The sequence below is a fragment of the Solenopsis invicta genome, chromosome 5, assembly GCF_016802725.1.
Source record: "Solenopsis invicta isolate M01_SB chromosome 5, UNIL_Sinv_3.0, whole genome shotgun sequence".
Classification (NCBI taxonomy): domain Eukaryota; kingdom Metazoa; phylum Arthropoda; class Insecta; order Hymenoptera; family Formicidae; genus Solenopsis; species Solenopsis invicta.
This window is the reverse complement of record NC_052668.1, coordinates 15313813-15330222: the sequence shown is the minus strand read 5'-3', so window position 1 is coordinate 15330222 and position 16410 is coordinate 15313813. Positions and strand designations below refer to the sequence as shown.

At 32.7% G+C, this 16410-nt stretch overlaps 3 protein-coding genes across 5 annotated transcripts in view; all 3 read right to left on the bottom strand.

The window, feature by feature from the left end:
• LOC105198547 (WW domain-binding protein 4) overlaps positions 1-2350 on the bottom strand; it is a 45749-nt gene extending 43399 nt beyond the window's left edge. The window contains exon 1 of the mRNA XM_026136819.2: positions 1910-2350. Coding sequence (XP_025992604.1) covers positions 1910-1911 — 2 coding nt within the window. The 5' untranslated portion in view covers positions 1912-2350. The remainder of the gene's footprint in view (positions 1-1909) is intronic.
• Positions 2351-5826: 3476 nt separating this feature from the next.
• LOC105196901 (KICSTOR complex protein C12orf66 homolog) lies at positions 5827-8864 on the bottom strand. Of its 2 annotated transcripts, XM_039449991.1 has the most exons (10): positions 8763-8864; positions 8357-8551; positions 8114-8260; positions 7789-7940; positions 7574-7714; positions 6828-6966; positions 6558-6751; positions 6344-6494; positions 6111-6218; positions 5827-6050 (listed from the first exon to the last, which is right to left on the bottom strand). In XM_039449991.1, exons 2-10 carry the CDS (start codon positions 8435-8437, stop codon positions 5880-5882), a joined length of 1284 nt encoding a protein of 427 aa, XP_039305925.1. In that variant the 5' UTR covers positions 8438-8551; positions 8763-8864; the 3' UTR covers positions 5827-5879. The 2 variants fall into 2 exon arrangements, with proteins under 2 accessions (XP_039305925.1, XP_025992603.1); XM_026136818.2 differs by having other exon boundaries at positions 8357-8808.
• A 1902-nt stretch (positions 8865-10766) lies between these two features.
• Positions 10767-16378, bottom strand: LOC105196898 (WD repeat-containing protein 3). 2 transcript variants are annotated; one of them, XM_011163047.3, is made up of 15 exons: positions 16126-16378; positions 14804-14997; positions 14515-14724; positions 14019-14216; positions 13773-13946; positions 13466-13677; positions 13238-13373; positions 12972-13162; positions 12691-12886; positions 12381-12608; positions 12022-12291; positions 11683-11925; positions 11432-11598; positions 11135-11357; positions 10767-11043 (listed from the first exon to the last, which is right to left on the bottom strand). In XM_011163047.3, exons 2-15 carry the CDS (start codon positions 14972-14974, stop codon positions 10879-10881), a joined length of 2784 nt encoding a protein of 927 aa, XP_011161349.2. In that variant the 5' UTR covers positions 14975-14997; positions 16126-16378; the 3' UTR covers positions 10767-10878. The 2 variants fall into 2 exon arrangements, with proteins under 2 accessions (XP_011161349.2, XP_039305923.1); XM_039449989.1 differs by lacking the exon at positions 16126-16378 and having other exon boundaries at positions 14804-15007.
• Between the last annotated feature and the right edge of the window lie 32 nt (positions 16379-16410).

Here is a 16410-nt window from a genome sequence, read left to right as displayed (position 1 = left end):
GTGTGAAAATTTTTTGTGCATAAAAGATTTTTTAAATATTTTGGTAAAGAGTATAAAATAAAAAAATAGACATAAGCAAGACATAAGAAATGATGTAATTGTAAAAAAAATAAGAAAAATCTTTTTAAAAACATTTAAAAATATATATAAAAACATAAAACATATAAAAAAATAAAAGACAAAAGGAAAAAAAACAAAATGGAATTCTGTCAAATAGACTCTTGCTATCCTCCTGAGCTATTCCTGAATTCGGCAAAAAGCGAGGTAAAATTGTTTGAATTCATCAGGCGCTATATTGGATCTGCCAATTTCATAATGTTTACATTGAATTTGATCTCAGAAAACATGAAAGCTTTTTATCATCTACAAAATTCAGAAGTATCTTTAATACTGTGAGCTGAAATGCAAAGAATTAAATGCTTATCGTTACAAGAGTTTGCACTCTTAAACCTGCACTATTATCGATATAAAAAAAATGTGCCTATTATATTTGATTACTCTATAAGTGTACCAAGTATTATTAAATTCGAGAAGTGAGAGAAAAGTAGATTTACAAATGAGTAAAAAGTTAATTCCTCTATAATCAGTGTTCTAAATCGTTACACCAAAATCGCATTAAAGTAAAATTATAAAATTTTAATGATTTAAAACATTCAAACTGAACAATGTTTTGAATCATGTCATTATTGTAGCAAATGAACGATATATATATGAAACTTATTCTTTTTATTATTCTTAAATCAAATTTTTTCTTGCATTTATCTTACCTAATATGTCTATTATATTGGATTGGAACAACATTTCGTAACGTTTTTAAAATAAAAGCCAAAAAATTGTTGTGAATTTTATTATTTGTTTTTTAAATTCAAAGATATTTGTTTAGATATTTGTATATAGACTTCAACATATTGCCTCTATGAATTTTTGTTCCAACTCAATACTATCGTTAATAAAAAAAACATGTATGTTTGAGTATATATGATACATAAATGTATATGAGCATGTGTAATGTTTCAAGCTTATCTATCTAGGTTTTGTTAAGCCCTAATGATTGTGTGGATCATTCCTGTAGAATGACAAAGAAAATAAAAAAATATCAACATGTACTAATCTATCAAAAGCAAAATCATATACAAATTTAACACAAGGCCAGTTCTTTTAAACTGAATTTCTTGCTCAGTTCATCTTTTCTGTTCTTCTTTCCACGTTGGAGAGAAAAGACAAACTGTGTAAGAAGTTCAGCTAAGAAAAATAGAGTTATTTAAAATACAAGTAAATGTTGATGAAAATATACTTATTTGACGCGTTTTGAAACAATAGGATAGAATCTGGCAGAAAAAGAGCGTGCTCTACCACGCAAAGTGAATTGTTGAGCATTAAAGTTGAACTTCTCAAAAGTTGGGCAATCAATCATATCGACAAAACACAACATATATGAGCGATGGAGGAATCCCAATTTTTCCAAGTTTCATATTAGAAATCATGATGTGGTCAATATCAATGTGATCAATCAAAACTAAAATTAAATCATGTTAGCCACTTCAATAAAAGTCACTTCTATTGAATTGACTTCAAGTTATGTCTTTCGGGTGTAGCGTACCGTAAATGGGCTAAAATCAGCGCTTATACGCCTGTACTTTAAAAAATTATAAACTTACATGATTTTTTTACTGTTTCGTTTCGTGAAGCAAAACGCGCCTTTTTCTATTAAATTCCGTCATTTTATATTAAAGCATCAAATAAGTATATTTTCAGCATTTTCGATGAGGCCTGCATCGTAGATAATTTACCAAGAACAGATCTATAGTTGCACACCAAAATATCTGTGTCTACGATTATACTTGACGCTCGAGTCCGACGGTGAAGTGTCGATAGCCACGAAAACTGAATAAAAGATAATGTTACTCACATTTTCGTGTCCTTGCCGTCGATGTTTCACTGATGATTCGCAGAATCACTAGTAGGATTCATTAATACGTTGATTTTCGTCGCGGCCCGAGGACGAGGGATACGCGAGACGCTGGTGATATCTGACATACATAACCTCGCAAGCACCACAGATCTGCAGGCTGACGCGTTTCGTCTCGTCTTATCACCAGATTCGAGTCAAAAAACGTAGAGATGCGTACGGTTTTACGCGCCCGATCAATCGCGGATTACTTGTAACGATATAACATTTTATAACGTTTAATAAATAACGTGCAACTCGTAGAGCTGCAACACGACGCGTGCGATATGCGATATCAGCTGGTATCAGCTGATCGCTTTCTGCACGATGGCGCCATCTATCGACAGATAAATGTCACCAACTGCATTTTGGGAGAAATACGAAATATCGCAACATTAGGCGCGAATTTTTAATTCATCGATTAATGATTTAGAATATAATAATTGTATATAATATAATATAATGATACGTATTATTACATATTATACATAATATATAATAATACGTGTCATTAAATACAATTCCCAAAGAAAGATCTTTTTCTTTAGCCTTAAATCATGCGAGAAATTTTAAAGGTGTTATTTTGGTGTACATCTAAAATATATAAGATCCAATTAATTAAAAAATTGATTTGTTACTCACCGACCTGATGCGCAACGAGCGGAGTTAATCAGCTACGAAGCTGCGGTGATACTATAACAAACATAAAATTTAAAAATTATTGTGCTTAAAATAATGTTTTAAAAGTTAATTCTTATACTCTCAGAGAAAGATTTCTTTAAATCAAAAAATATTTGTTGAACTCAATAAAACTTGTGCATTCCTGCATAGTTAAAGAAAAGTTTCTTTAATTTGAAAAAATTTTTGAATTGTTTTTTTTTATTAGAATTAAAGAAATGGTTTAATTGTGCAACGCAAATTTTTTTAAAATAAAAAAATATATTTTTAAAACTAGAACAACTAAATTATTTCTTACATTTCTGTCAGTACTTTCTTTAAATTAAATAATTATCTGTTAAAATTAAACAAATAATTTGAACAAATAATTTATTTACTTTTAAAAAGGCTAATAACGTCATTTTTTGAAATCAAATAAATTTATATTTTTCGCAAAAGTATTTTCATTTTAACTTAAAAAACCAAGTAAAAAAACAATTTCATTAATTTAAACATAATTTATCTCTAGGTGTACGCATATCAAACTTTCAAAATTCGACTTTTAATTAAATATTTAATAATACAGTCATATTGGAAAATTAACTATAAAAAATTTAACTTTGAAAATTTTATATAAATTTTTTTTAAGTTTTTTTTTTAGATAAAATTGGATTAAAGGGAAAAAGACTATTAATTTTACATAAAAAATTATATTTACCCCAAGGTTGCTCCGCTGAGGCCCGATGCTTCTTCTAAGCCTCCTCCTCCTCTCAGATCCTGCGATGTTAATCTGTAACATACAAGTATAAGAAAAATTATAGCAGCACTCAAAATAATTAATAATTAAAAAAATAACTATCTAGCTTGCTAAATGTTATTTATAATTTAAAGATATAATAACAAAAATATAATTTTTTAAAATCTCTTTCTTTCAAGAATAATATCTTATATCTTTACGAGCAAAAATCTCTTTCTTCTAATGTTTATTTAAATTCAAATGAATGATTAAAATAAGAAATAAAGATGCAATTAGTGCACGGTAAATAATATATAAAAAAATCAATAACTAACCGAAAGGTTGATATTGCCAACGCATGATACCTCTCAGGCCTCCTCCTTCTCTCAGATACAGATTGTCGAGCCTTCTCGTTTCATTATCAAAATAAATTATTGATTTTTTCGGATAATTTACAAATAATAATTAAAATAATTATTAAAGAATTGTAATTTAAAATTTTATAAGTTTTATTTACATTTATATAAAACTTTGTACAAATAATTCCGAATCTATTACGCGACTGTTAGAGATTATAGTATAAAATAAACACAATGTGTGTGTTAATTTACCAGTTAAGTGAATCACGATGCCGTTTATTTCCTGGAGCCAATCTGTTCCAGGTCCATCGTGGACGCCAATTGTTCCAGATCCGAACTGCTTCCGCCGCGTTCTGTAAACGAAAAAGGAATGGAATTAAAATGATGAGAATGGCTTCGCCTCCTACATGACCAATTTCACGCGCTAAGATCGTGTAAAAAATCAATCGACGAATATGTTCCGCGTCTCGCGCAGCGACGTTACACGAGATATCCGCGCGCGTTATTCGCGATTCAATGCTACGATCGCGTTGCGTTGTCAATTGTTCGCGTAATACATTTTCGATTAATTATTATGAAATACACGGTTTTACGGATATCGTCGATGTATATACATACGAGCACCGATCGATTACGCAGTATTAGTTACTCACTCCCGCTCCGATCTGCATCGCGTTCGCCGTATTCTGTACGACATAAATCAGACATGAATGCGTCAAGATGGCGAGCCAGCTTCGTTTCCGCGCGCGGTCAACTTTATGCGCGTCAAGCTCGACGCTACGTTCGCGCCGTAGCCGCGCAACATATGAGCATGGAATCTACGTTGCGCGATGATTAAATTGGTAATAATTATTAGTGCGAGGTTTCGTCCATCTGTTGAACTAGCCGCGATAACGCCTTTGTTACGGAGTCGATCCTTCCCGCGTCCACTGCGTTCCGCAAATGAACGTGAATGTAACAGCGAGAAGCGGCTTCGTCTCTGCGCGGTTAACTTCACGCGCAAGATCGACACTACATGATCTACATATCCCGTTCTTAACTTCGCGTTCATTTTTAGCATTACGACACAAATTATTATTAGTTTATGCTTAAAACGTGTCTTAGATTAAAATTATTTCTAAATAATAAGAAATGTAAATAAATTAAAATATGAGTCAAATTGTTTACCTAGACGACATCGATCGATATCGATTCGATTAATCATTTTTGGCTTGGAAACTGTTTCGATTTTCGAGGCGCTATGTTTCGAATGCTCAAAAAACGAAGGAAAGAGAAAGGATCGATTTACTATTTCCAAATTAATTGAAATACGAAACAAGCTATTTATCATGTTGAATTCAGATGTATTCATATCCATATAATATTTTTCGATTCAAATAGATTCGAAAAATCTGACAAGCAAATTTGCAAATGTCAAAATAAATTTATTTCTATCCATTTCAATTAATTTTCGTTTGCTGAGAAAGTCAGATGATTAACAATCATAATTTCATTACTTTTATCTGTATTGTGTTATCTAATTTATAAATAATTTATAACGCCAAACAAACTAAATAAAAATAATTAAAAATTAATTAAAATGAATAAAAATAAACTCAGTTTTTTATTTATTTGATTTTTGAATTTCAAGTTTTTATTTGTTGATTTCCTGCAATTTGTCTCTTGAACATTTGAATTCGTATGATAAATAAAACATTAATAAACTGGAACGTACGAAATCATTTGTAGGAAATCTATTATACAAACTACGATTATGCGGAGTTCACTTAATGGAATTGTCGCGCATTTGCACTTCAAGTGCGATTCTAGTTTAAAAAAACGTGATTAACAGTATAAATAAATTTTTTAATTCATCGATTAATCAATCATATTACGCGTAAATTGCAACTTTATTCTGTTAAAGCGCAATCAATCAAATAATGAATTAAAAAACTTGCCTTATTTTGAATATTTTGTATAAGTAATTTTCTAAGAAACTTCCTATACAAAGAAATAGAGTTTAGAATAGTTGTACAAAGATACATACATATATAAAGCTAATTACATGCAAATAATAAACTTTATTTTTATTGTTTTATATAAATCGATATAAATTTATATTAATAAATTTTTTTATTATGATATAATTAGGTCTTTGGCATAATTGTTTATTATCATAAATGTATTCACATAAAGACATTTATTTCGATAATTTGAGACATTCATAAATCTTATTGCATCTAATTTGCATAGACAAGTCCATCATAAACGACGTAATGTGAGTTTCCTTATCCTTCAGTTTACCGTTTTCAAACACGATCACGAGAGTCATTGTAAGATCAGTGTTATAAAAAGCGTATGTACACATATCCTGTAAAACAACATCATTAATACGCAATTTACTAAAATATTATTTCACAATTAAGCGTACTTTTGTGCTTTTATGGTAAATCACTTTGTCCATAATGATAAGTTCGGCCTGTCGCTCCTTTATTTTGGTCTGAATATTATCCAAGTGTATCGATTTCTGCGTAAATATCTAAAAAAAATTAATTAATTAGACAAAAAAACATGTTGTATTACTTATTTGCAGATACTAATAAATATATACCCACACACAATAGTGGTGTGTAAAAAAAAATTAAAAAATAAATTTATACTTACATTAGGACAAGAAACGACAACAGGAAAGGTCTCGGACAAGTTTACACCTCTTCCCGGATGCCTGTATCCCGGGCCTGAATTATCAGTTTCTCTAGAGTCGAAGATTATCAATACCGCTAGTATGTCATATTTCCTCTGAAAGCTCTGTATTCTAAAAGAGTATCTATTAATTTAAGTATCCTGTGCAAGTAATAAAACAATTTCTGTATCTTACTTATGATAGTAATCTGCACTCTGCTTGCTCATAATATTCCTCATCTCTCCTGGACTAGCTTGTTGACTTAAAGTAGTGTGAAAATATAGAGAACACTTAGCTAATATGGCACCACGAAGTTTCATCAACCATTGATATAACGCTGGTTGTTGATTCGCCTTGAGAAATGTTGCACTAAAGCCCAATTTCCAAGACTAATTTCCAAAAAAAATCTCGAATTAAAATACTGGCTAAGCTCTTTCTATGTGTTCTTATTTATGTACTGTTAACCTCCTTGCTCTGCAGAGTTCTTTCCCAAGCTGACATTCGAGTTTGAGCTCCATAGAGAGCCATTAGAGTTGGTAAAAACCTCCACCTTTGAACTTCCACTTGTGCTGTCATTAGTTGTACTAGCGTTTCACATTCTAATCTGAATAATGAGAATTATTAGCTTCTCACACACATTAAAGTCTACAATTCATATTAAAAAACAAGGTTGGATAATAACTAGTTAAAAAGTTAAAATAATTAAATTTAAAAAATTAGTAACTTTTAATGTAGTTAATTATAAATCAATTAATTTTTTAACTAATCATTTTTAAAAGAACTAACGTTCTTATAATCTTATTTATTAACTTTTTCTTCCTAAGTAATAATTTACCAAAGTAAAAGAGAAAAAATTGTAAACAAAAAATACATGGATTATATAAAAAAACAATTTTTATTTTATATAAATTTAATTTAAAATATAAATTAAATTTATTTAATTATCCATTTAATAGTTTTATTATTTAGAATAATAAATAATAAAAACTAATTTTTGAAAATTATAACATTTTAATTTAGTAACATAAATATTGCTTTTTAAAACTTTTAATTTAACTTAATTTGATTTTAACTCTACCTTTAATTAAAATATTTTTTGTTCACATAACTTTTGTAGCTAAATTAATTTCATAAATCATTAACTTTAACTTAATTTAATTTCAAAAAATATTAACTTATCCAGCCCTGTTAAAAAATTATAAGATACATACGTTAAACTGGTCTTGATAGCAATCAATGCTAAATGAGAACAAGACAACAAATAACATGTCACTATTCCTTCTATACACTGCAGCAATTCTTGATGCTTCATAACTTTACTATTTACACTCATATTGTACATTTTCTCATAGCTGTAATACAATAATGATGATACAATGACATATGTGACATTAGAAATAAAAGGCTGAAATACTAATATACTAACAAATCTATCAGTTGGATTCTTGCTGTAATGAATTGACAGAGCTGATTGGAAACATTTGCAACTGTCGTACCAATAGAGTTTGTTCCCTTGGTCATTTCCTCCAATCTTTTCAAATCAGATTTCAATGATTCGTAGATAGTCTTTAGAGAATTCTATAAATAATATTAGTATAGATAAAATTTGAAATAATCATCAATTGCCATAACTTTTCAGATAAGACAAATTTTTTAATTTATCAATTAATAAATTGCATTATACGTAAATGCAGCTTTTACAAAGCAAAGGTATAGTCAATCAATGGATTAAGAAACTCCCCTTTACGTACATCTTTTCTGAGGAAACCTTTGTTTTTGGTATTGAGGAAACCTAAATCTGCATATGAACGCTCTGCCACAGCTATCTGTGGTAAATGCATCAGGAGCATTCCCCATGGACCCATTTGCATTTGTTTACATGATTCCCTTTCTCTCTCCTAAATCAAATTTACATTTTTTTCTCATTGTCAGATAGAAATACATAATTATGTTTCCATATACTTATGCCATATTATAGGATTTTGATTACTTACAACTGTTTCCTTAGCTTTGTCGGAGCATAATTGAGCGACTTGCGTGAAGAAGGCGTTAAGAAACTCGTCCTCATGATCCATCCTCTATTCTTGGTTGCAGTAAACGTGGATAAAGAATAAACAGTCAAGCCATGTGGCTATCACAAAATTATGTTGCAACGCTCTGCGTACATTGTTTGAGTCATTTTGACTTTGCTAGAGATGGGGTCAATTCATCAATTTGATTTTTTATGGATTAAGAAAATCCTAAATACCGATCGCATTACAGAATAAATTAATTTCCCAATTGGTTTGACAGATCACAAAATCCTGTTGTAGAATAAAAGCACACGCCAAAAAAAATTTGGATAAGATAGATTTTACAAAAAAATCGAAAAAAAGAAAAGAAGCCTGAGAATGGCCATACCCACGATTTAGATTTTTCGAGAAGCCATCCCTACAACCTGGACATACACTACGACGCCAATGTATAGGTTATAAACCTCGGAAAGCACGTCACCTGCGACTGTTGGCACACCTGACAAAGCAAGCGCCGAGCATACACAAACTTCAAATCGTTCGTGCTAACCGCTTTCGCGCCGTACCGATGATAATTTACGCGAACACAATAAAGACGAGGCGTGAATACCGAATTGTAGAGGACGAATAAACAGTACGTACGAGTACAAATTGACTCACCGTTCGCCGCTGATCGCTCCGTTCACCGTCTAGCTGTTTCGACCGCAGTTCTCGAACGTTCGAGTCTGTCCAAGAGCCTCACGACGATTCGTTTTGATTCACACTTGGCACGAATGTGCGACTCTTCGTTTTCTGGTACCCACGCCCGTCGAAAACTCGAGATACGAGGAGCCACGGAGAAGATGCGAAAGACGATTGAACATGACACGACTTCGCACGATGGATGCATCGTATCCGACATGACGGATGTTGACACAAACGAGCGCCCGACATTTAGTGGCAACGCACATACTTGCCGTTCGCCACAACTTTATTATTGATACTCCACGGCATTCTCGAAACACTCACTCGCGTCAAAAACTCGTACGGGACGACGAGGATGCGAGTTGAAACGCGCCACGACGCACCGCGACCTTTCGCCGTCCTGCCGGACCGATCGACTGCTGCTACTGCAGCCTACTGCGTAGCCGGCGTAGCGGCGTGACGTATGACTCACGTGACTGGCGCCTGCGTGCCGCTGCGCCGCTACCAACGCCGCTACGCAGTAGCAGCAATCGGTCGGTTAGGGAACACGGTGGAAGATCGTGGCGTGTCGCGGCGCATTTCAACTCGCATCCTCGTCGTCCCGTACGAGTTTTTGACGCGGCGAGTGTTTCGAAAGTGCCGTGGAGTGCCGAAAGTAAAGTGGAATGACGGGCATTCGTACTAACATTCGTCGTGTCGGATACAATGCATAGTGCGAGAAGTCGTGTCGAGCGTTCAATTGTGCTCGCATCTTCTCCGTTGCCGTATCCCGAGTTTCAGACGCGTATGAATGAGAGTACCGAAAACGAATCACGCGTTTGTGCCAAGTGTGAATCAAGACGAATCGTCGTGAGAAGGATTTTGGATTCTTTGTATTGTTCAGACGGAAACGGTCGATCGGTCGGGATGACGCGAGATCGCGTCGCGCGTTCAATCACGTCTTCTCCGTTGCCTCGTATTTCGTATCTCGAATTTTCGACGAGCGTGAGTACCGGTAGTGTTGAAAGCAAAGTACCGCGCGTTTGTGCAAAGTGTGAATCAAGAGGAGGAGGAGGATCGTCGTGAGGAGGATCTTGGAGCTCGAATGTTCGAAAGCTGTGATCGAGACGGAGCTGGACGGAGCGACCAGTGGCGAACGGTGAGTCAATTCATTTATATCTGCTGTTTATTTGGTCCCCACTTTTCAGTATTTGCGTCTCATCCCGATTGCGCTCGTATAAAGTGCGACAAGACGATTCAATAAATTGCGCGAAAGCCGTTAGGATAGAAAAAATTTGAAATTTGTGTGTGCGCGATCGGCGCTTCTTTTCCCAGGTGTGCCAACAGACAGACGATGTGCTTTCCGAGGTTTAACCTGTAGGTAATTGGCATCGTAGTGTATGTTCCAATTGTAGAGATGGCGTCTCGAAAAATCATAAGCATGGCTATTCTCAAGCTCTTTTCCTTCTTTCTTTCGATTTTCTTGTAGAATCTATCATATCCAAGTTTTTTTGGTGGGTACTTTTATTTTACAAAAGGATTTAGTGATCTGTGAAACCAATTCGAAAATTTATTGTGTAATATAATCGATATTTATGATTCTCTTAAAATCCTAAAATACTATAATTTTTTAATAAATTTATAAACTTTATTAATTTTTGACACTCATAATAATCTCATTTATTTGGTCAGGGTTCGAAATTTTATCTATAATTTATTATTTAATAAATTTATAATTAAAAACAAATATTTATTATACTTTATACATGTACACATAAAATACATGATGAAAATTTATGCCACATATATATGTACAAAGTTCCTTATGTTGTTGAAAAGATCTACAAGTTCATGATCGCTCTCTTTACAGCCCTTTCCTTATTTCTTCTAATCTTCTTCTTGTGTTCGACATTCTTAGTGGCATCTCTGAAGAATTGGATTCCTTCCCGTTCCTCGAGAATGCGTTGCACGTACATCATGCCATGCAAATTAAAGCCAACCATGTCCTGAAAGATTATTGTTCATCAATTCATTAAAATAACAGTATAATCAACTTTCATGAATAATATACATAATTAGTAAATAAATTTTCATTACTCTTAGGGCAGAGATCTTTTCTATAGCAAGCTTCTTCACAATCTCCAATGTAGGCAAAAGATTTTGATTGGCCATTATCGGACCATGATGCGCTTGTATCAAGCACAGAGCTAATCTGGCTAATAGTTCAGTGTGATAACCGTTTTCTAATAAGCTAGGAAGTCTCTGAAGAATATCACAGGCGGCGGAATATGGCAATAACAGTAACGTTTCTTCCAATTCACTGAAACATACAAGATTCCAGTTTACGTTTTCTCTTTTATGTGAAATATTGTTGTACATTTTACTATATTTTACCTTGCCCTAACTCGTTTAAAAGTTTCTATCATGAAGTCTTCTGTGCTCGTACAATCGTAAGCCTGCATTAACAGAGGAAGAGGTGGCGGTTTATCAGCAGAAACAGCTTTGCTCAATTCTGTCTCATATTCTTTGGATATTTCCAAGCATTCCAGTATCAGTTCAGCCTGACAAGAAAAGCGTATTATGTAAAAGTATATTTTAGTACTTTATATGTTGCAAATTATATATATTTTAATAATTCAACTTACAGCTTTCTCACTGTTAACCGTTTTTCTAGAAGGTAAGGCTTTCTGTTTCTGTCCTAATACTGCGGTGGTTTCTCCGGTCACTAATTCGTTTTCCAATTGTTCCCTTTCTTCTTCTGCCTCGTCTTGTAATACTAAAGGTTCGTTGGTCTTCTCGTACAATCTAACTACTCTATCGGAACCGCACGATGCGACGAAAACGCCGTTTGGTGAAACGCAACAATTCCAACTTTCTCCAGCATGACCCTACGAAGATTACAATTATACAAAAATAAAAATATTACTTCAACAATTTATTATAATTAAGCATTGATATGCGAAGTATATAATGAAATACGTTACTTGTAACGTAGTGATTTTTTGAAATATATCGGCATCCCATTGTTTAATTTTACCGTCTTTACCAGAGGTAAAGAAATAGTGAGTTCCATGTACGAACGAGAGACCTGTGACGGAATCGTCGTGCGCGAATATAGACTTATGACAATCGCCAAAATCCAAACCCCAGATCTTGACGTTGCGATCGGCGGAACCGGTTGCTATGAGCATGGAATCGCTGGATATATCCATGCACAGTACTGGTAGTTTGTGTCCATAAAGCGACACAAAGAACTATAATTAAAATAAAAATTTAAAAAAACGTAAAACAATAAAAAATAACATTTAAAATGTAAGCTTACATAAAATATAAATTATGGTACCTTAAATGTGTCCAAGAAGAAGATTTTAATGGTACAGTCCAATAGAGAAACAGCTACAAATCTATTATTCGGACTTATTCTTACGCACAGTACGCTTTCCTCAAGCTTAAGCGTCCTTGCATGTAAGACGGAAAGAACTTTTGCTTTTATTTTATTATCGGGATCTTCAATAAGTTCAAAATTCCAAAATTTCACCGTTTTATCACCACTACCGCTGGCAACTCCTTTCTATTATAAATGTATTAAATAAGCTTTAAACTAATACTAGTGATTTATAAATATTAAAATATTTTTCTTTCGACAATATTACCAAGTCAGGAAATAGCGTCACGCTCCAAAGCTCCTTGGAATGTGCCGCCACTTCTTCCAAAATATCGCCAGACGCAATGTCAATAACAAGCATTTTTCCGTCTTTTAAACCAACTATCAGATGTCTATCACCTGGCACAAATGTTACTGTTAAAGCGTAACCGCACAGTACTGTGCGCAAACACGCTAGTGTTGGTCTAAAAATTCGTCACGTTTGTGTTAATAAATTTCTAACACGCATACATTATTTATTAAAAATGTATATTTCATAAGGTACTCTACCTATTCCATAACTTAACAGAATCTCCGCTAACAGTGACAAATGCTAAATTGTCGGAGCTAAAACAAACAGCTCGAACATCCGTACGGTGTCCATGTGCCATTATCGAACGCAAATGTTTTACTTCGGAATTCTTCTCTTCCACATACAGAGAATGTAATTCGATTGAATTGTTATTGACTCCAACGCACAGCTGCACAAAACAGACAAAATAAAATATAATGCAAATTTTGGATAATTTAAAAATTTGCTTTATGCCATTACTAACTCTGAGCTCGTTCCCTTTGCCTATGACTAAATCAAATCCTTTTACTTTGCCGGATACTTGAACAACAGATAAACGTTTTATCTCATCTGTTAGGGAAGGTGCACTTGGTAGCTCCTTCTCTGCATTATTCTCTTCCCTATTGGGGGACGAGACAAAGAAGTATACATTAAAATTTTATTTTTTAGAAACAAATAAAAAATTTTTTTCTTACTAAAAGTTTCAACTCACTTCTTTTCTTTCGCCTTTCGTCTTTCTTTTTTCAATCTTTTCGCAAATCTATCTTTTACTGTGTCCTCAGGCAATAGATAAAACAATTCAATAGAATTTCCAACTCCATGGCATCCAAGAACTTTGCATGTGGAGTCAATTTCTAATGAAACAACTCTGCCGCCCGCTGTTCTTAAGATGCTTCCAATTTTATCACATTTTACAGGATATTTCTATTAAAAAAATAAGCGCCCGTGATTATACATATATATTATTTAAAAAATTGCATCATAAACTGAGCATAATATATGCAAATATAAATGTATACCATATCTGTATCTACACTTTCTTCATTTTCTTCTTTGATATCTAACGTACCAATAGCACTAGCCAATTCAATATTCTTGTTATCGAGGAATGTTATTTTCCAAACACGCAATTCTACATCATTGCATCCCGTTATTAAATATCGATCGTTGTTCATCAAAACCAGACTCCAAACCTGTATCAATACTAAATCAATACAATCATCTGAAATATAAATAACAATCAAGAATACAATTAAGTAGCTTACTTCTGATTTATGCCCAACAAGAGTTTTGAAGTTGTGTTCTGTGTCTAGATCCCAAAACTTCACAAACGTATCTTTGCTAGCGCTGATAATAATGTTATGTTCCTTCATGAACACTAACTTGGTTATAACACCTTTATGTCCACTCAATCGACATATTCCAGTTTCTGCCACAATATCCCAGACAATAATATCTGTATCCTGTGTTTTATAAAGAAATACAAGTATTTATAATTTTACTATGTTTATAAGATTCTGTAATGATCGTGCAGAAAATTGAACATCTGCTCTCCATGCTAAAAATCCAAGATTGATTAGAAATATCTGATTTTATTCAATTGTTATCACTCAGAAGGTAATGACAAACCACCGAGATTATCTTACTACAAAAATTTCTCTAAATTTAAGCCGTTCGGCATTTAAACTATTCCATATATCTGTGTAAATTGTAAAAAAGTGCATCACAAAAATATTCTAAGAGATTGCATAAGATTTTTACCTTGGCACCAGTTGCTAGTCTATGTCCTAACATATCATATGCTAAGGCTGTTATCTCAGATTTATGTCCTACGAATATGCTAATGTTTTCGCCGGTGTTTAAATTAAAAGTTTTTACCGTGCCATCCACGTAACCGACTGCTATGTGCCTTTTATCAGGCGACGCAGCCAAACGTGTTACGCATGCCTTTTCTCCAGATAATACTCGTGCCTGAGATTATTATTACAATATTAAAATATAAAAGAATATTGATTGTTTCTATATTAAGTTCTATCACTTTTTAATTTACCTTCTCTCCAAGTCGCAGATCCCAAATATATACATGTTCGCATGCAGCAGTAGCTACAAATCTACCTTCTTGACCATCTAAATTTACAAAGACAATATTGCATCGAGGGCTCGCAATAATATTAGCGTTGCCTGCTGGCACGTATTTTAGATACTGCTTGGTCAAACCCATTTTATTTATAATTTGTCTACAATCTGAAGCAAAAAATATAGCCAAAATAGAACATATTCCCGATGAAAAAGTTTTTAAAATTTTTATGAAATTTTGATATTTTATTGAATTTTATATTCATCTTGAAACATTACCAATGATTTCATAAAAATTTTATCAAAAATTTATAAGTAGCAATAACATATTACTGGTCATAATAAAATATCTACTCTTTTTCATTTCAATTTTACAAACAAATAAATTTCCTTTTTCATAAAATAAAAGTGATAATTTTTCAATGAAATTTTATTACTTTTTTATTGAATTCTCATTAAAATGTCATTTGCCTTTCATTAAATGCACAAAATAATATTTTTAGTAAAATTAAAATTTAGTATAATTAAAATTTTATTTCCTATTCACTGAAATTTCATTAAAGAACTTTATCTGGACCATATGGTGATCAGCATTGAGCTAAATATCTGTGTGTAGATCTGCTTGAGTACATTCATGAAAAAAAAGTTTAGCTCAATTATGTGTTAAAATATACAGGATGTTAAAAAATAAATTTAACACTAGGTTCATTCATCATTAGAGCTGTCAAATATTATAAAAATGTCTTCTATATATTCAGATAATGCTTTTATAGACCCACTGAAATGCCAGCCATGCTTAGATATTATATTATGGTACGACCAGGAATCAGGAACTTAGTCCAACAAAACCATGATTTTATCTGTTACCACTGCCACGAGGAGAGACCCTGGACATAAGAAAATTTACGGAATACTTATACATCATTAATATACTTAAAATTGTTATTGAAGACAATGCTTTTTATCAAAATTGCTTTATCAAAAATGCTTTTTACCTCGACTTTCGCAAATTATAGCTCAATTCATTATATTACATTTGATCCCTTATTTCACTTCTACGCATACAACGTAGTAACTTAGAACCTTGATATTAATTGTATACTTACTTTACTCCATACATAAATACAAAGCTGGCTCATTTATGGCTCAGGACCCATCAAAATTGAAACAAAGTTCTTCAATGAAACATTATGTTTAAAATCTCATCAAAATTTTATTGAAGTAAAATAGTAACTTGTAATAGTAAAATTGCATTCGTTATATATCGTAAGAATAAATTAATAATAAATAATATACCTATCTTGTACGAACTCTTTGGAGGTTATAAATGCACGTGTGTACCAATGCTTGCTTTTTCAACTGTATTATCTCACGCTCTCCAACTCCAATTTTTAATATTTATCTTGCTTTTGTATACAAAAACTCGAAGTATTGGTTGTAATTGCGCTAACAATATTCAACAATTAAAAAAATTTTTTTTCGAACACGCTCACAGCATAGACCTATTGTATTATACAGATTATACATGGATTGCGCACAGACATATATAAAGCATGCGCATGGTTATAGTCAGTTATAGTA

Bases quoted from the DNA above. Each gene is read 5' to 3' on its own strand.
- LOC105196901 (XM_039449991.1), bottom strand. From the start codon at position 8,437: ATGGATCATGAGGACGAGTTTCTTAACGCCTTCTTCACGCAAGTCGCT. The intron at 6,752-6,827 runs GTTAACAGTACA...TTTGGAAATTAG, and splicing joins GAACTCTGCAGAGCAAGGAG to TCTTGGAAATTGGGCTTTAG. The intron at 6,495-6,557 runs GTAAGATACAGA...ATACTCTTTTAG, and splicing joins AGTGCAGATTACTATCATAA to AATACAGAGCTTTCAGAGGA.
- LOC105196898 (XM_011163047.3), bottom strand. From the start codon at position 14,974: ATGGGTTTGACCAAGCAGTATCTAAAATACGTGCCAGCAGGCAACGCT. The intron at 14,725-14,803 runs GTAAATTAAAAA...TAATAATCTCAG, and splicing joins ATCTGCGACTTGGAGAGAAG to GCACGAGTATTATCTGGAGA. The intron at 12,292-12,380 runs GTACCATAATTT...TTTTAATTATAG, and splicing joins TCTTCTTGGACACATTTAAG to TTCTTTGTGTCGCTTTATGG.